Raw genomic sequence first — 20,661 nt, forward strand, 5'->3', positions numbered from 1 at the left:
ATAATGTTTCGTATGTCATCTGAGGTCACAAGATACGACCGGATAAATCGATACGATAGCCCGTCGGTGGTTATTTTGTAATAAAATATAATTGTAAAAAGATCCGCGTTTACACTGTTGAACATCATTAAGGACGATTCCATATGTTATCTACCCTAACCGCACTTGGAAACGATAAAAATGCCAAGATAGTAATGCACTTTCGACGTGGCAACAGTTGCTAACAGGTCGATAAACAGATTTGTTCTCATTATTTTATATATTATGTACCTAAATAACTGTACCTACTAAAACCATTATGGCCTAACCTTGAATCCATCTCTCTTTAACACAATGAGTAGGATGTTTAAGTTTTGTACGTTTAGAAGTTTAACTTATTTTTGCTCGAAAATTACCATTAGATCTTTAAGACCCAATTGATACACAAATTGATACTGCTTCTATACTCGCTAAGCTTTAAACGACTGACCATCAAAACGACTGCTCTAATCTAGCCGAAACCGAGCCTAGTTAATAGACGTTGAGACTTTAGACATTATGAATAATGTGGCTCCCTTTTCTACCCTATGTATTTATTCACTATAACCTAACCTTACCTAACCGATACACCTGGTCTAAAGCTTAAGACCGCGGCTTAACAAGGCTCGACGAAACTGGGTGATTATGTCGAAAAGAGAATCTACGTTTTTGTTTAGGTGTTTGAACTCTCTTAAACGAATAATGGAAGAAAAAAAGTGGGATAAAATAAATATATTTAGTATGTCTTTTCTTTGAAACCCTGTTGTACCTCCTATTAAGGGTTGAACGTAGAACAATTGAACAATTCATAAAAAAAAAAACCTTTTTCTTTACTTTTTTTTAAGATAAAATAATAATAATATTTCATTGTGGCCACCATGACAACCAAAACTTTCCATCTCGATCGCGACAAAATGCACCTTGTTCTTTTGTGTTTTTTTTTTCATTTTTATTCCCTACAGACACTTCCTCTATTAGAAAAAAATAACTAACAAGACATTATAAACAACATCCCGCATTCAATTTCTCCGTCACAAAACACCGTCTGCCGCTATTTGCCGCCGCCGACTCCTTCGACGCCAGCTGCTACCGTTAGGTTATAGTCCTTATTTAGTAGTAGTAGTATTGGTCTTACTACTACTACTACTATTACTACTACTACAACCCCACCATTACCACACAGCACCACGGTGTTTGTACACGGACAACAATTTTTTTGTTTAACTCCATACATACATATGCCGTTGTATATATATATATGTATAAATAATAATACCAAGGATGTTATTACTCTCTAAGGTTCAATAACCAACCCGTAGCACGTGGTTATCTTATCACGTGCATTGATCCAAGGCCAAGGAAATTAATACCCTTGACACCATAGCCAACGGCTGTCGTCTTCTCTGGGGGCAAGACGTTCGCGTCCATCCTCAACAACATTATGCAATGTGTGTGTGTATTTATAATTGTATATATATATACGAGGCGACCGTGGCCATGGCAGACAGGGAGAATGACCCCGATTAAATGTTAAGAAGAACTGTTGCACGGCGCATACAGGTGCACAAGTCGGGTACAGTGTTTTTTTATTCTTTTATGACCATACATCCGTACGCAGGTAAAGTTTTAAATTGCCGCCAGATGATAACTCAGAAGAGCATCGTGTACAGCGCAATGTTACATAATTACTATATTTTGTATTTTTTTAATTATATTGTCTCTATTTAAGTCTCGTAGGCGCACACAGCGTGTCGTTACCGCCGAGACGGTTCACCGAAAAACAAATGAGCCAACAAGTAGGTACCGCTGTTTTTTTTTATATAGATTTTCCAATTATTATTCAATTGACTGGGGTAATTGAGTTTTTACACGTGAACGATCACTCCGACCGGGCACGTGGTCTCGGTTTTATAATATTGTTATGCAAAACAAGGTGCGCCGAAACACCATACCAAAAGTGTTATCGCAAGAGAACGGAGTTGGGTAAAATCAGAAATATAAGAGGTAGTCTGGGAAATTGGACCGATAGCACGAAACACCGATAGAGAACATGTAGAAATGGTTTGAACGGACTGAACAAAGAAAGGAAGAACCATGTCATTGGTTGGAGGTAAATAACCCGACCAGTCCGGGAGTCAGAGGGGCACTGCCAGAGAAGGTAAGTCCTAACGCCTGTCTAAAGCCCGCGAGTAGTGCAAAAGCATAGTCTATCCTACCTGTGCCTTAGGAATAGAAGGATTTAGAAGGATAATAATATATAGAATAGGTAGAGAAGTGGTGAGACGTCGAGAAAGACGGGAAGAGCTAGGATTAGGGCGTCTCCACTTGTAATTTTAAATCTAATTTTCGAGTGAATGCAAGTGCTATAACTAAACACTATACGGCCACGGAGTCCCCTGTTTATACCTACTGTCAACAACAAAATAATATTACTCTAATTATTATTATTAACTGGTATGTGTATTTTTTTTAAATATTGGTCTTTACTCGAGTAGTTGAAATAAAACATTGAAAAACTCTTATTGGAGATCCATCGGTGGATATTGATTAAAATATGGGCATTTTTCTGAGTAGCCCGACCAATCGACTAAAATTTTCTGAACTTTCCAAGTTTTCCAAAATGTCTCCGTGTATTCCTGCTAGATTCGTGTAATCCAATCGCAACCGTGGAATTAAAATTATTAAGTACACTTGTAAAATATTAGTATCACTATGCAAGTTAACCGAAACAACGTTACTGCGCAGTTATACACCTATTACGTTGTACACGGTTATAGAGGACGTACTCGAGTGCACTGCACGTGTCCTGCGGCGTCATACTTGACAAAGTGTCGAATAACAACACATTAAAATAAAACCGAAAATGAGTGCATACAAATTAGGATTCGTTGTTTTCCCAATACACCTAATAAACGTACGACAGACAATGGGCGCATTTCACGAGCATAATATTATACATTTTTGTCGACTTTATTATTACCGGAGATTGTAACCCTACAGACCTATTTGCATATACGCATTGCACAAGTACCTATGGAGACAAGGGACATCCATCGAATGTATGCATGCATACAGAACGAACCACGGAAATAATAATAATAATAATAACTACACTACAACCAACACGACGAAATACGTGTCGTTATCGCTGAAAGGATAAACTCTCCAATAACCGAACTAAAGTCACACTTGGAAATGTCTCTCTCGACACATAATAATAATATTTTGTAACGCGTAGATACACGTCATATCAAAATCAAACAGCTCAAGTTTTAACGATAACACAATGTAATCCATCGAGCGAAAACAATATACCTACAGACAACTGCACGCGACTGCCAGTATAATAATAATATATATATATATATATATATATGTATAAAAACAATAATACCAAACCACCATTGGATTTGGCCAAATATGATTTTTAACCATCAGTCTTTGGCCTGCCCGTATGAGTAATGGTCCGGAATTGAACGCACGCATTGGCAAATTGTATATAGATATACCTAACTGTAAAATACTCGATGGAAGGTCAGGTTCACTTATTATTACAATATCACATTCGTGCATAACGCAGAAACCACACGTTAATATATTGTTTTCCACTATAATTTTGACATAGATAGACACATGCTGTATCTGTAAGATATCCGAGTTCAAACGAGAAAAGGGCTGTAAAATTAATAATACTTTACTACACTATTACAAAATTTCGCCGGCTTTTCGATCTACCCAAACCGAACTTGGCACAGACTGCGAATCAAAAGTTCGGTCGTGCACGTTGAGGACAGATGCAAAGGTATATATTCCCCGCGAGGCCACTCCCTTATTAAATATATCTATATAGTTATTTACCGGCTTTATAAATCCCTACGCTGTTTACCGAATCAAAACAACCCACAGTGCGATGGTACGGGAGCGGCAAAGGGGGGCACAGGAGGGAGAAGCGAAAATACTAGAACATAATAGGGAGGATGCACGGGGCGCGTGCTAAACACACACACACACAGGGCAAACCTCGCCTATATATATATATATATATGTCTACTTTTAAATAAAATAAAAAAAATTGCTTTCTCTCTCTTTCTCATCCGTTCGTATTGGTACATTATTGTTCGGGCCTATCAAGTATAATATGAACTGGTGATAGGTTCTGTACAACAGTCACATATATATATACCTGTGTATGTGCACTCACAATACACATTTCGTCGCATATACCTATACATTAAAGTATATATATAAATATAAATGTTTATACGTACAATATGCGCAGAGCAGCTGCGAAAAACAGCCACTCCCCCCTCCCACCGGGTCACCATCGTCCACAGTGTGTGTGTAGCTTTTATATGTATGTAGACAGTGCAAAAAAATAGAAATCATTTCACCTATATACACCTAACGTAAAGCCCCAAGAGTGTAAAAAAAAGTGTCAAAAAAAAATTAATTATTTTTAAATACTATTACAAGAAATGTGAATAAAAAAGCCGTCCGCCCCACCAAGGCTGCAAAATTTCAAACATAAATATTTCAAAAATACAGTGAAAACGTTTTAAAAATATTTGTTTGTCCATAAACAGTCAAAAACATAATATTCCATTAAACGTGTATTTATTTTGTATTGCCAAAGCGGTTAGATAGCAAATTATGCGTAACGATAGCGACCACCGTTAAAGTCTCCGCGTTTTCATAAAAACTAAAATATCCGCAAAGCAAATTATTTTGATTAGCTTAAAACCGTTTTGGAAACGCAACCGACGTTTGTTGGATTCAGACACAGTATACACGTGCCCAAGAGGTTAATACACCAACGGTGTGTGCATATTGTTAACACAATGAACATCATCAATATGCATTGACCGGTATAATAAAATTAGTAAAACAATTTTAATTTTATTTAAAAAAAAAAAAATGTCCACATGATGCGTGTAGTAGTTAGTTGTAGGTGCAAACAATTATTATTACATTGTCGTGCGCTGCAAATATTTAACTCAGATAAAAGTTTGTTAAACCCGTCTTTATGTCGCAAGCATCGAAAACAATAAAAAAAAAAAAAAACAACTACCTTGAAACACAATGATAACGTACATAGCATGCGGTTACCAGCAAATCATATGACTGCTATTTTAAACAACAGTATATGCGAGTTCTGCACAGCATTTACTGTTTATTATATAAAACTTTTGCGACGACGTTGTGATTTATATGGTATTCTATATAAAATGTTACTCGCTATAGTATTGTTTCTCAGTCCCTGGCCAACCCTTCGTTCGAGACCTTGAACTATTACTATACAATAATCATACGTATATATACAACGACGAACGCGTTAATTTATTACTTATTTGAATATAGTCGACAATGCTCTTTATGCGGCCCAAAAACATGTAAATTAAGTACTCACATGATGCATAAACGGTCGATATTATACGGCGAGAAGCCTATACAACCGTGGAAAGTCAACCCGACCCCACCACTCCTCTCCAACACTCTTATACTAGGTTTTTTTAAAAACAATTTTCAGGTAAAACAAAAAAACAAAAATACTTTTTACAACACATAATATACGCCATAACCGAAAGTCAGCAAAAACCAACTGTTTAATTATATTTTCAGAAATGTTCACAGAACAAAAAAACTCCATTGAAAATGATTAAAAAAGAATTTCCGTTGACACGTTTATGTGTGTGGTTAGTGTTAACGTTTGTTACGGGTCGTCGGTCGGCTAACGAATTGTGTTTGTGGGTTTTCGGATGAGTGCGGAAATAACGCGATGTACCTCCTATTATGTAGTATTATCATTGTTCATAATTATTTCCAAGTACTTACCGATATAACAGAAAGAGATCAACGTCAGCATGTGCCGCCTGAGCATGGTGTCATTTCGCCTCTTCCACTTGATCTGTTCCATGATGTGATCGACGTAGTCGAAGCTGGTCACCGCCACGATTTTCCATTCCAATTTCGATATGACCAACAGTTCCCATTCCTGCGACCAAACAAACACACGAGTATTGAGTTCAAGTTCATATTATTATTGTGCAACATAAATCATATGGTTATTGTCCGGAAACAACAAGTATTGTTCACAAGTGTTCCGAGAGCACCAAATAATAATTACGGTCCAAATTGTATATAATACAGTATATGTTACATAGGTAATTGTTTCCAAAAAAAAAAAAATGGAAAATTACTAAAATACTCGTACGTTATTATTGTCAAACGTTGTGTGTGGGTCACGAAAATTTGACTTATTTATAGCACAAACTCATACTGTATACAATTGCATTTTGTTACACTAGCTTTTGCTACAGGTTACTAGGTGGTAGCCTACACAAGCCGAGTTCAACCGCTATGTTCAGGCCGACTCCTCATTAAGGATAAGACGATAATTTTCTCTTAAGATGACTGCAATTTTAAAGGGTTTTTCGTTTTAGAGACACTTTAGTTTATGTCAATTTGCAATATTTAACAATATTCAATTTTATTCTTCTTAATTTTTTTCCGGAGCTCTATCGACTTTTAAAACTTAAACGTTAAACGTATATATTTAATTATCTTTTTCAATTGTCTAGTAAAGAAATACACACAGTTGTTAAAGCGAACACTCTTGTTGTAATTGAAAGGGGGTTAGGGAAATGTAAGTTGTTACTCTCCAATATTGCTACACCCCCTTTAACTCTCAAGTCCGAGAGTAACGTTTTTCAGTTTAAACCAGCAACGGACTTGTCTAGACGACGGTTATTTTCAAAAGGATATTCTTACCCGGGGGAGGGGGGGGTGAGTATGTTGCGAAACAGTTGTACAAAAGGCCACGTTAAAACAAAGCGACACGCAAATTATTTACAATGACAACAATAAAAATATTTAAAAAAAAAAAACACTGTATCGTCGAACGCGAAACGCGTTTGTTTATTATTATAAAACGCGGTTGGTCGTTTTTGCTTCTAAGACGCCTTTATTTTTTTTTAACGAGCCGATAAAAAAATTACAAGTACAGTGTTACGAGAACTGTATGCACGTTATGCATAACACAAAAAGGGGTGGCGAAAGCGAGGGGAAAAAATGTCACTAGAATGTTTTGCGACAAAGGGCAATTTTGTGACTCGGTCCATGACGAAATTCGAAACACATGTAAGTGTGCACATTTTTTTTTTGCGAACACAGGGTGGTTGGTTTATCCAATTGATGTCGTAAGATGTTAGAACTTTTTAAAATTATTATAATTTTTATAATTCTATAGTTCGTTCAATTTTGATGTATTTTTGAAAAATAAAACCCCATCAACCTCTAATGTGTGTTGAACGTCTGAAGAACTTGAGCGTTTAAAACGTCTAACGTACATAGATTTTATTAACTTTTTTCAAATTAAGAATAACAATTTGCTAAAAACGTTGCTTCAGCTTGGCAGTTTTGGACAATTACTGTTATTAAGTCATCATCCTGTACCTGTATACATAGGTAGTAGTAATGGAATTTTAAAATTGAGGTCGATTTGCAACTTGGGTAATGAGCCCACCAATACCACCACCGGGGTGTTTGTTTCTCAATCGGCTAACCCATTATAATAATAATCATAACGTATAACCGTCGAGGGCATTATAATATGAATCCTACGGGGTTTTATCGTCAAACAGCTTCTCTCCTCCAGCCGCCTTTCGGTTTCGTCACACGGACTGCGGCAGTCAGGTTCTCTCCGTCGTACTATTATTATTATGTTGTATGTATGTAGTTATTATTATTATACAAACACATACATACACGCACGTAAAGGTAGGTCAATAAAAGACGTCTGGGCTTTTTTTTTTAAACGTTTTTATTGCTCGTTCCTTTGCGAAATTCCAACAGACGGCTGCTGCCCACCGCCACCTCTATATATCCCGGTCATATATTGTTACCCGCTGCAAGAGCACACACACACGACTTCATAACGTTCATAATAATACGGTATAAGTAAGTATATACATAGAGGAGTTTCGAAATCATCTCACGTCTGGTTCCGGTAGCGGATGCAGGAACCTGTTCCCGGCGACGGCGGGTCAGCAAACGGCGACGACAACAATGATAATTATTAAATAAAAGAACGACAATAATAGTCCTTAAGTAAGTGCCCCGCATGTCTACAGGTCTCCGCCGCCGTCATTATGAGTGGCGTTTCCAGTGTATATATTATTAAACTACTTAGCACCTAGCCAGCACAGAGGAGAATACCTAGCAAACACCTTCGGTTTAAAAAAGAAAAAAATACCAACAACTAATCGAGCATCGACAGCGGAATAACACTTGGAGCGAATGAGGGGGGGGGGGACACGTTAAGCTGAAGCAATATAATATTTTTGTGTTAGTTAAAATGTTCAACCGTTTTTAATACTAAGTACACGACATGAGGGGGGGGGTGGGGCTGCAGTTAATTATTATTATATTTTTACTCACATTACTGCAGCCAAAAAAGACTATACAAACATATAGTCATGCATGTGTATTTAATAAACGCATAATGAATATTGTTACTGTTTTGTATTGCACGAATTTGTTCGCAGTTATCTGGAAATAGTCTTATAAACAAAAAATGCAATGCACCAGATATAATATTATGTCGACCAAGTAGGGCAACTACAACTAAACGAGGCAAACTTGTCTAAAGAAATAATACATTTAAACAAAAAAAAAAATGATTTTACATCGTGTTTAAAAACATACAATTTAAACGAAACATTCGTGTTTAGTTCTTTGTAAAAATCGTTCACTCGTCTCGCATTTAGTTGCAGCTAACCTACTTTACTCTGTATAATTTACCCCTAACGCCCTCCTTCCCCCGCGGTCTAAATAGAAAATTATTTAATTTTGTAATATGTTAAAATTTGTGGGTTTTCTTGCAACCCTGCCAATGCGCATTTTAGGACGGAGTAGACTGCTTTCCTCCTCCCCATTTTAAGCTTATATTTTAAATCGTGTACGCATTTATAACTACAGTACATTTTTTTATGTAATACCCTCTTCACCTTAGAATATTGAGATGAAGGGACGCTCTCCAGAGTCCTGTACTTTAGCTCCTACAAATATTACTATCAAAATTCTCGTCTGTTTTTTTTTTGTTTTATATTTTACAATGTAATTAACAGCGCTAAGACCGTTGCGTACAACGTATTGGATTGTTACTGTTGTTATGTTAAAACGGTTCACACACACACGGTTTTTTTTTTATTAGCATAATGCGCGATTATTGTACCTACACACGGTACACCACCGCCGGTTCTCATGCGAGCATTATAATGTTATTATTATATTATATTATATACACAATTATATCAATAGTGTTATTCAAACGTGAAACAATAAATGTGGACAAATTACAAGCTCGTTTAACAACGACAAGACGAAGAAGACACACGGCTGGCATGGGTGTCTCCGGCGTGACTGATAACCGTGGATAACCAAGGGTGGAAAATAATAAAAACAACAGCCTACGATCGGTCCCTGTGTGTGTGTAAGTGCACACACACACACACACACACACACACACACACACATAATATATAGGTCCAAACAATTATCGTTTTCGAAGCCACGAGTCCGTGAAAAATTGTAAACGTTATGTTTAAGTCGACCGACCTGTGGATTCGTCGTCGTCGTTCATCCTGTCTATTGTGCAACAACGATATATTGTGTGCGTGTCCCTTCCTTATTTTGAATACTATATTTTTGTACCTACCTACTTTTTTTTACTTTTAATTGCCCAAACACAAAAGTTACCGGACTACCGTGAGCTACGGCGGGACAAAAGATGTGAACATTTTCGAAAATTCAATTAGGAAGTCGTCGTCGCCTTTGTATAGTCGGCCTGTACATGTGGCAACGGTCGGGAAGCACAAGTTTGTCTATATTATGTAGTACGTATATTTTTCGCACCGATATATCAGTATCATATTTTTGTATTCCCTTCACTCTAATTGACCTATTAACATAACAAACACGTGTGATAAACTGATTTCGACAGTTAATGCTTTAACGGGTCAAGTCAGGGCACAATTTCATGTTAAATCCTATTGAGTGAACAGTCGTTTATTCAAACAGCCGATTCCGCTGATAAAAATCTATATTGTTTCGAGGTATAAAAAGTAGTTAAAGCTAAACGATGTATACCTCTAATTTTTAAGGATCAGTAGGCATAATTTAAAATAAACAATTCTAAATGAAGTAATTAATTTATACAGTCAGTAATACAATTATTTATATACATAATATGAAAAAAAATATACTACTGAAAAAAAATGAGATAATTAATGTTTGTTCATTACTCATAACATACATTGTACGAGGTTATTGCACGGCTTAAAAAATAAAATTGTAAGTGTTGTTGTAAAAAACAATTTGCAAATACACTGGCTGTATACATAATATGATCCGTCGACCGTAAAAACACATGGGAAAACGTCGACCGAGCTGAGAAAATTGTTTTTTATATCATTCTCGGTTTATCGACTCCAATAAGTAGAGACGGCCAACGATAAACGGTGCGCGCGGTGTGTACATACATATTATTATTGTTATTTAATTCCCGTTTTTTTTTTCTTAGAAAAAGTTACAGTAGTAATACTTTCGGCGGAACTAATTGCCTATTACGGCAGCAGGGAACAAAAATGAAAGAGAATCGAGAGGAAATGCATCGCGTAACAGTTGTTCGACGGCTACCACGACAAGGGATAAACACATCCTTCTTACAGGGAAAAAAAAAAGATGATCCTAAACACATGTCTGGCAAACCATGACCCTGGCAAATAGCGTGTAGGATATACATATAATGTGTATAATAATAATAATATATCTATCGAGCCATTGTCGCTTGTCAACCCTGAAAAGAAAATATAAAAAACCTACGCGAGAATGACGGATGATGGTAGCCGCGAAGGAGTTAACACAATAGGGTGGGTTTTTTTTTTTTTTTTTGGAAATCGATACGGCGTGCATTTACATATTTTGGACGGACGAGGCAAAGAATCTGCCGGGCCAGACAGGATATTGTAATTAGCCGTAGAAATCGATTGAAAATATTTCAATGAGAAAATATATGTGGTGCTTGTGGGAAAAGAAGAAAAGGGTTGTTGTGTGCGCATCACAATGCCGTTACAATAGCTGCACCGATGAAAGACAACAAGCTTCCTTTTGCTTTTGCTCGAGTTCTAACTGGTACAGGAAGCTTCGGATGATCTCTTATTCGGTAACCTAAGTATACGTCTTGTTCTCATCGACAGCTATCGTCGGGGTCGTCAAACCCGGACAAACAACATTCAGACTCGACCATAACAATATATGCTGAGCACGTCCACGCTGTTTGTATTTTCAAACTTTGAGACAAATCACACCACCAGAGAACACTCATAAAATATATGATACACATCCGTTCCGCGCATTATTTGTTTTGGGGTTTAAACTTGGACGGACAAATCTAGGTCGTTCAACTCTTCTAATAATAATAATATATATTAATAGTCGATTCTGTAACGCGACACACACACTTGCCGTTAAGTGAACAGAGTGTAAGGTGTTTCTGAAAAGTAATCACCAAATATAAAATTGTATAAAAAAAAAATGATAAATTGTCGTCGTTTTAGACCGCGTTGAATGTGTCGCTTGAAAAATTAAAACTACAGCTGGTTACCAAGTCCCATATGTTTATTGCGTTGACGCTCACATACAGATAACAAACACACACGCTGACACATTGACACACACACACATATTATACATTTCTGTGTATTCGTGTGCTATGATGATGATATTACTATATGTGGCATTCGCTGAAAAAGGGGTGGGTCGAGGAGCGTGACAACTGACCTCAAAACGCGAATTATACACGCCTATATATGTGTATATTATATTTAATGCATCACGGTGTGACGTTTCGATTTTGTTTTGTTTTATTTATTAAATAGGATATGCGCCTTCAGCGAAAAAAAATGTGAATGCGTGCAAAAGTGCAGTATAGATTCTTTTCTTTAAGTAACAACACAGTTTGGCAAGTGCACGCGACCGGATCTAGAGAAACGAGAGAGGGGCCAATCGGGGCCAGACTAAGTAAAACGCAATTGTTTTCCAAATCCAGATCATTGTAATGACAATAGTGTGTTTAATAACGTAATTTTATAGTATTAGGGTGGATACACGATTAGGGTTGATCGTTTATCAATAATATAGTGAAAATATTTTTCGGGGATACCTGTTGATTCCCACACACACACACACACACACATGGCAACCTGAAAACGTACAACGGTCAAAGTGCTGCGTGTCACCGTGTCATTTTGCCTTTTTTTGGGGTCCTCGATAAACACAAAAAATTTGCAACAGATTTGTCATAAAATTTCGCTGGAAAAAGAAAAATTGCCTCCCCCCCTCATCTTATTGGGAAAAGTGCTAGTGATACTTTTACTCGGTTTAGCGATTGTACTTTATTATCTAAAAGGGATTGAAAACGGGGCGATTTTTAAGGAATTTTATTTAATAATATAATCGTGAAATCCTTTCACAACCGATCGCGGTCGAACTAAAACACACTGGAGTGGGCAGGTGGGGGTAAGGGAGGGTATTATTACGGGGAATCCGTCGACCGTCGAGTGTCTGTTCGAAAGAAAACACGTTTCTCGTTTCCACGAAACTTAACGACTATAAGCGAAACGTCTATTGGAAACCAGTCGGGTATTATAAAACGGGGTTGTTGCCGGCGCTGATTTATCGATACCGCTCTATACCTACGACCACGGCGAAATCGACGTGAGCCGTTGATCTCGCGGGTCGAACCTAGCCGAAAGGGTTATCCAGTGACACGGAACGAATCGCTACCGGTCGGATCCGTAAATTATCACCACTGATATTATAAAATATATAATTTATTACACATACACACACACACACACACACACACACGTTATGTACATTTAAATCTCATTAGACTAGGTCGTCGTTTTCCTTCGCTCCAGAAGAAGGGACGACGCCGGGTACTGTTTCTCGCCAGTCTGTGGAAACGTGAAACGGGTGAATAATAAAATATATTATTATATGTGATGAGTATAAGGTATGAGTAGAGTATACATCTATTCTACCGGGTAACGTTATTAGACACACACGTTGATCGGATCGACGCTTTTTGACCCCGGCAATGCATCATCACCGCGGCCGTTACTCGTAGAATACATAAATAGTCTTCTTTCATGATTCACGTCACAACAACCGGCCGACAATATTATGATATATATAGAAAATATAATAATAATATGATAATAGATATACACACGGAAACGAGTGATTTATACGGAATAGAATATTATAATATATTATATCAAATGCGCATTCTACGAGGACACCTTTGAGGAAAAGGTCAAAAACGGTTTTTTCAATGTAAAAAAAAGTCCCTTTATTTTTATTCGTTCAACCGTTAACGATCGGATTAAGCGATTCCAAAGAGTCTCCACGACGACAAGACAATGGCACGTAACAGACTTAGGCATAGAGATATAACACTTCTCTGGGTATTTGAGGATTTTTAAATAGAATTTTGAAAAAATACAACGGGTAGGGTACTACTATGCGTGCTAGCATAAGATATATCTATGATTAATGAGCTCTGGGAAAATGTCGCGGCGTGACGCAAACATTTCGGATTGATCCAAGACGTGATTTACAGGTTCTCCTCGCTGTTATCACGTGGCCAATAAACATTGCGAAACAACAAGGTCGGTCCCGAATGTGTTCCCTTCAAAATCCACCACCGACGACCGGTCTGTGATGTACAAACAAGTGTTATTTCGCTTCGATTCACACACACGAGGAAGTGTTCGCGGCAGCACATGTTTATCTAAGCACGCAGAGAACCCCGTGCGGGACATTTGACCGTCCGAATGAAAAGAATTAATAATAATACTTAAAAAAAATTATTTCTTCTGCCCCATTTGTTGTAAATCCCGAAACCGGACACGGCAACATTTCAAACTGGGTCTCGGGTGCGCGTTTCCATTGTGGGACTGCACAATATATATAATAATAATAAAATAATAATATATAATATCAAAAAATACCATTCGACACGCCCGTTGTAGCCGTCCCATAACATTATTGTAGCGAAACGTGTTTCCGATCGGCGACTTGTTCTCACGATACCCTTGCCGCGGATAGGGAGCCCCAAATACCGACGCGTCTATCACCTTTGCCGGACAAACATTATGCAAACGCTAAACAAAAGTTCCCAGTCCAACGGGTAGTCGCCTATGCTGGAAACGCAATCGTTTTGAAATGTCTACAAACGTCCGCCGTTCCTTAGGTAGTCGACGTTAACAAACAACAAAAGACGGCGGAGGTGCAAAAGATTATTAGATCCCTGTTGAATGTTGCAAGTCATCTACCGCAATGGTTTCTGGAAAGTCTTCTGAGTAATTCTGAACGCATACTAAAATAGTAGATCGGTCACCTTGTAGATCATAGAACTCTCTCTACTCGAAAATAGACATAAATGGACGTTTTACCAGTGGCAAAGGGCAAAATTTAAGTAAAATATTTTTTTTCCCCAATTGTCTCGCCGACTTTGAGACTCGCGACGTTTCTCACTTCACGTTTCTTCGCGTAGAGTTTGGATAGACACAATCCGGCCGTGACCACCGACGACCAAACCGGAACACGGACCGACGTCACGATAAATATGAAAGATGATAACAATAACAATAACAAAAACGATCCATATTATGAATATCGCGCGCCGCGACGCTTGTAATTGACGCGGTTTCCTACTTTTGTGTGCAGCTGCCTAATTAATAATAATATCATATACAATATTTGTGTTCGTCCTCCTCGAAGATAATGATCGCCGGATATTGCGGCGGCGGCGGCGACGTTACAACAGACGGGTAAAAAAATGTTAAAGAAACCGTCGACCGAGACGCGACGATTTCCTCTGCAGAGAGGACAAACCACCGTAATGGCCAACACACACAGTATTATGATTAGACGGCACGCGAACAAGCGTAAACGGTACTACAATAGCTGCTTCTTACCCTCATTTCTTCTGCGGTCACGCTGTTTTCCGTGTAGTAGCAAAGCAGTTCGATGGTCAGCGCCGTGCACTGTCGTACTTTGGACGCCAAAAGCAAACAAACGGCGCCGGTCAGCTGCAAATGGGTTTTGGATATGTCGCACGAGCACAGGAACCTGTCCAGGAAGTTCACCGACAACGGGAACACTTGGTCTTCGCAGTTTTGCTCTTCGCACACCTAAACATTTTTTTAAATAGAAAAAAAAAGAACATTAGTCCACATTTTAAACCAAAAGCTACAACACAACATGTTATCGTGGTCGCGGTCCACCGGCTCGTTCGTTCCGTATACGTTGTACCGTATATAATATACAGTGTACACGTTTTACGTGTCGTTCAACTCGAGGAAACCACTCGATATGTGTCGTTTTTTTTTGTGATGAGCCGATACAAGTCCGTTCCATCACATCGGCGTCGGTGGCACAGTAAACGTAATTACTATCGAGTGTGTGCGTGGAATGCATTGCGAGTTTACCGGGCAAACGACGTGTCAATGAACTAATTTAATCTACCTTTGATGTGTAACAATACGTGTACGAGTAATACAACATTACAGTGCGCGATACAAGGAATGAGCCGCGAGAACAAAACGCCATTAATACAAACCGCACTATTGGTACATATTTACATAATATCAAATAATTAGCATACTTCCATGTTCCATACGCGGAATGGCTCCTGTTTTAGGGATATACCGGTCTGAGGTTTAGGATTGCCCCCTTACCCCGTGTCCGTATTGAGGTTTCCAAGTGAAAATGAATCCAACAACACTCTACTCGGATGTCAATTACTCGACCAAAAAACCATTGAAATGTACACACTAAAGATTTTTGAAATGCAAGCTAAACACACACGCTATAGTGATTGGGAAAGTCCAGATTTGCCCCAAGTACGAAAATTCGAATTGTTGGAATTCGAAATCAGACATTTATTACAAGTCCGCGGATGTGGAAACTCTTATTTTAGATTTGTTTATGCATTTTTTAAAATAAAATCATTATAACTACAAATTTTTTTATAATAAATTTGATGTACTAATAATTAATGGGCTACGAATGTATTAAAACAAACAAATGCAATCAAAGAAAATGCCAAAACCATAACAAAATGTATACAATATAAACTCAATATATATATATATATATATATATATATATGTTGTATAAAATGAATAACAAAATCTATAAATATTAACATTAGTTAAATATGAATTATCGAGATGTAAACAAATAATATTTGAACATAGTAAGACGAACAGTAAACAGTAGAAAGTGCGTTATTTAAAAAGATAAACAAGCACTGTAAAATTAAATAATTTGAATTTTAAATTTCAAAATCCGATATCCGGTTTTTTCGGATTTGGAATCGGAAATCCGATTTTATGCTACTTTACTAACACACACACACCATACGTTATCTCATCTCGGTTCATTCACAAACGGTGTGGACATGTCATTTCAATAAACCTACAGATTAAAAGTGAATCTGCTCTCCAGATAGATGATACTGTGGGTCGCTTGAAACTTGTACGGGAGTTGTTTGTTGTGTGTAATATTTTCGGTCAATCGTAAGACCAATTTTTATTTGACGATTAACATTTAACAAAAGTTAATCATTTGCAGATCTCGACGAGCAAAAGTTGTACGGATCGGTTGGACGATAGTTTGGATGCGAAATCAACAAATTTTCACTTTTATATTTTTTTAACCTTGAGTACACCGACAACGTAAACAGAGTGCATTTTTGTGTGTAACACGACGGTCGTGAATATGGAACGCGTCGACACTTTGGGACGACAAACGCGATACAGTTTTACTGGTTATTATATTACACCGGCAATAAGACTTTCGATGTACATAAATGCATTTGTCCGTGCGTCACGTATTCTATAGAGGACTTCTAAATAAATATCGTTAATATGCAGTGCCGTATAATAATATATGCTCACGGTATGCCCATAATATGCACAGTCATGTAAAAAAACGCGCATTACAAACGTCAATAATTAGTGCACCGACTAGCACGGGTTAATGTGCGTGGTGCGTGATGTGACTATATGGGCCTAACCTCCGCCGAGTACTGTCGGATAATGTAATATTTATGTTTTTTTTTATATATATATTCACGGTCAAAAGTCGCGAGTACAAGGGTATTATAGTATGTAACGTTCGTGTGTAAATTGTATGTAAGTACAATATAATATATAGGTATAATATTATACGGTTTGTTCTCCAGGCGCAGTAGCGGGGTCTGTTGTATGTGCCGCAAATAGTGATAATATTCGAAATTCGATTCGACGTTGTATAGGTGTAGAGTTAAACCAATATATACTTTATGGGCAATACATATATATATATATATGTGTGTGTGTATACACTATTATACACCCTACCTATTTAACCATTGTCGTTATTATGTATGTGTGTGTGTATGTATGTGACGTATAAATAATGCATCAGTTTCGAGTGATTTTATTTAAATTACATACTCACAGTCCACACGTGAGTATCGGACAAGGCGATTCTATATTGTGTATATGTGTATAGACGCAGAACTATTAAGTAAAAGTTTTAATTTAATTTTTTTTTTTATACAAAATTGGCAGCAATTTAGCGAAACCGCTCGAACCGATTTATAATGTGAAATTCCTAATCATTTCTCATTAGTCATCGCGGGTTATTATATGTGAATTAACTCTCATCGGCCGACGACGATTAATTGGATTCGATTTGAATAACTGGTGGGTTTTTTTTGTAATGCTCGTGGAAAAAAAAAAAAGTAACATTGCCTCGATCTGGGAGCAAGGCCGTTTGAACGACAAGGGCAATGGGGCTTCGTCGGAATAATATCTCTTCGACCGGAAAAGCAGTCATACAGTCATTCTCCTCCCGATTTGAAAAATATTTGCAAGTTTGAAAATTCCGGTGCACTGTGTTTTTGCATCCCTTTCGGGGAGAGTCATTCATGCGACGGGGGGGGGGGCGCATTTTGGGAAAACTTAGGGCAAGACAGTACTGTATCAACCGGTTGTTGTTATCTCGGAAACCCCCCGGAAAAAAAATGCGTTACTCAGCTGGCATCGTCGTAATCAGCGATTTTATTGCCTACGACACGAGCTGTTATTACCACCGACACATTTCGTGTACGTTATTGAGTCGAGCGATTATATAGAAAAAATTAAAAAAAAAAAACAATATCGTGTACATTAATATATTATTACAACGAACGTCGACCTATATAGTAGTTGGTCGGCATAAGTGAGTATGTGTGTGTGGGAAAAAGACTAATAAAAAAGCCAAACGACATTTAAAAAAAAAAAAAAAACGATTACAGTAGCAGCTATAACACCCGGACAGAATTACTATCAAAAATAAAACACATATTATTTTTTTTTTGGTACAGGTAATCAGTGTATTATACTATGATAATATATGCACTTACATCGAGCATCCACGTGGCCACGACGCGCCTCATGAACGGCTGCAAGTTGGACCGAGACCGGGCCATGTAATCGAACCCGGGCACGTACTGCGATTCGGTCTCCAGCAGTTTTTTCACGGCCCTCTCGTCCCGGAATATGGTCCTGTCCTCGGCGAAACACTTGTCTTCCGACGCGGCCCGCGATTCCGTGCACATCAGGTTCATATCTTTTACTTGTGTAGTAAAAAACCCCAAAAAAAAAATTCAGCTCAGTCCAAAGTAACCCCGGGGGATAAAAAAAAAATACGTGATCTTTGTAATAATAATATTATGCCGGAAAAAAAACGACAACAAATCGAAATTATAACGCGACAAAATCGTTTTTTTGTACGATAACACACCGGTTGACGGGGCGACGTGCGCTCAGATGGGTGACCGCGCGAGACTACTGACTGATGCACTGATATGTGCATATGCCCGGCTACTGGCGTGCCGGTTCGGGCGGCGAGACAGCTGATCGAACGCGCGCCGTCCACACCGTTACACCGCGGTTGGGAAGGCGCCCGCGCGCGCGCACCCGAAAGATTCCCCCCCAAAAAAAAACCCTCCCCCCAGCCGTAGTAAGTACGGCCTGTCACACGTAATAAATTCTTTGACTTCTACGTCTTTTCGATGCCGTCTTCTCCACCTCCCCGCCCGCCAAACTCCACCCAGTATCGGCGCTACGAATTTAGCGAGGCCCTACGTTGTGCCCTCGAAGAAAAAAAACATTGAATCACAATCGTGTCCGATACCTGTTGTATGGGAAGGAATTTTTATAACAGATAAACCGCGCCCCGACACTTCAAATGTTTAATTAACTTAATCGTAAAACATTTTCTTTGTCAAAAGGGCCGATGAGCCATCGCACAGTGGTCTAAAATCAAAAAAAAGGTGGTCTGAAACCAAAATGGAAAAATGTAATTTTTGTGATCTTATTAACGCCTACCTGTTATGTTCTTATATTGTTTTTAAATCAAGGTTTATAAATACGACAAATACGTATACAACAAAAACAGACTCCAATTTTATTTAAATAATGACTATGATACATAATATACAGTACATACGTGAGAAAATTAGAAAAATTTAACACATTAAGCATATGATTTGTGTTAAATATAAAATATTAAAGATATATTATAAAAAAAAATCGTAAATTAGCAAACAAATTATTTTCGATTCTTCCAACTTCAACAAGTAAAATTTCAAATCAATATTTTGAATTCTAATTTTAATTTTCAGAGAACTTAAGTAGTATTGTAAGTTGTCACAATTTAAAAAAAAAATAATACATTTTTCCATTTTGTTTTTTTTGTTTTTTGGCCACCTTTTTTGATTTTAGACCGCTGTGCATCGGCTGGTAGTCATGTCCGATTTTATCAATTATCTCTTATGAACTGAATCTCCTCTCGTCTCCTACTCCTCCCCTATCAACTCTTTTCCTTGCAATCCTCTCGTCTCTTCTCGTGATGTTACAAAGTCCGGTTAGTTTAGGTCAAACGCGTGACATTGAATAAAAAGTTGATAAAGCTATGAAAAGTTGATAAAATAAGATATTTGTTAAATTCTTAGTTAGCCTGTTAGGTATACTAATAAATTTACATATAATTATTAATTTTACCCGATATTATGCATAGTGCATTTCGAAAACCGCTCTCATGAATGAAGAAGGTAACATTTTAAAACTTATATCAAATGGCAAATTCGAACTCGGCGGACTTCATATTTAAAATTTAGGAGATGTTGATTTCGATCGCTTTTTTTGAGAGTATCCATTTTCTATACAATTGTGAATTCAATGGACTAAGCCTTTCAAAATATAAAAAGAGAAAAAAAAACTATAGACACTATATGTACATTATACATAACATTATGCACAACATTATATTATAATATTGGAGCGGTCTAACTTAATACTGTATATAATATGTATCTGTAGACACTACTAGTAAATACTAGCACCCCTAGTAGATTATCACTTCACGCACACCAGTGTAAATACGAGTTCATCTTATAAAAATTAAACACACTAACAATATTCCAAGGAGACTGTCATTAATTACATTGCATTGGATCACGGCTTAAGGGGACGTCGCACC

At 37.6% G+C, this 20,661-nt stretch overlaps 1 protein-coding gene across 1 annotated transcript in view; it reads right to left on the reverse strand.

The window, feature by feature from the left end:
- The window catches only part of LOC126846671 (G1/S-specific cyclin-D2-like), a 35,421-nt gene extending 16,467 nt beyond the window's left edge, over positions 1 to 18,954 (reverse strand). Inside the window, exons 1-3 of the mRNA XM_050586388.1 lie at positions 18,542 to 18,954; positions 15,063 to 15,278; positions 5,851 to 6,010 (exon numbers count right to left, since the gene is read on the reverse strand). Of these exons, the coding sequence (XP_050442345.1) occupies positions 5,851 to 6,010; positions 15,063 to 15,278; positions 18,542 to 18,745 (580 nt within the window). The 5' untranslated portion in view covers positions 18,746 to 18,954. The remainder of the gene's footprint in view (positions 1 to 5,850; positions 6,011 to 15,062; positions 15,279 to 18,541) is intronic.
- Positions 18,955 to 20,661: the final 1,707 nt, after the last annotated feature.

The sequence above is a fragment of the Adelges cooleyi genome, unplaced genomic scaffold, assembly GCF_023614345.1.
Source record: "Adelges cooleyi isolate 19-005CV unplaced genomic scaffold, UGA_ACOO_1.1 ACOO_flye_CR_arks_rails_tigmint_CR_PRNA_9, whole genome shotgun sequence".
Taxonomy (NCBI): domain Eukaryota; kingdom Metazoa; phylum Arthropoda; class Insecta; order Hemiptera; family Adelgidae; genus Adelges; species Adelges cooleyi.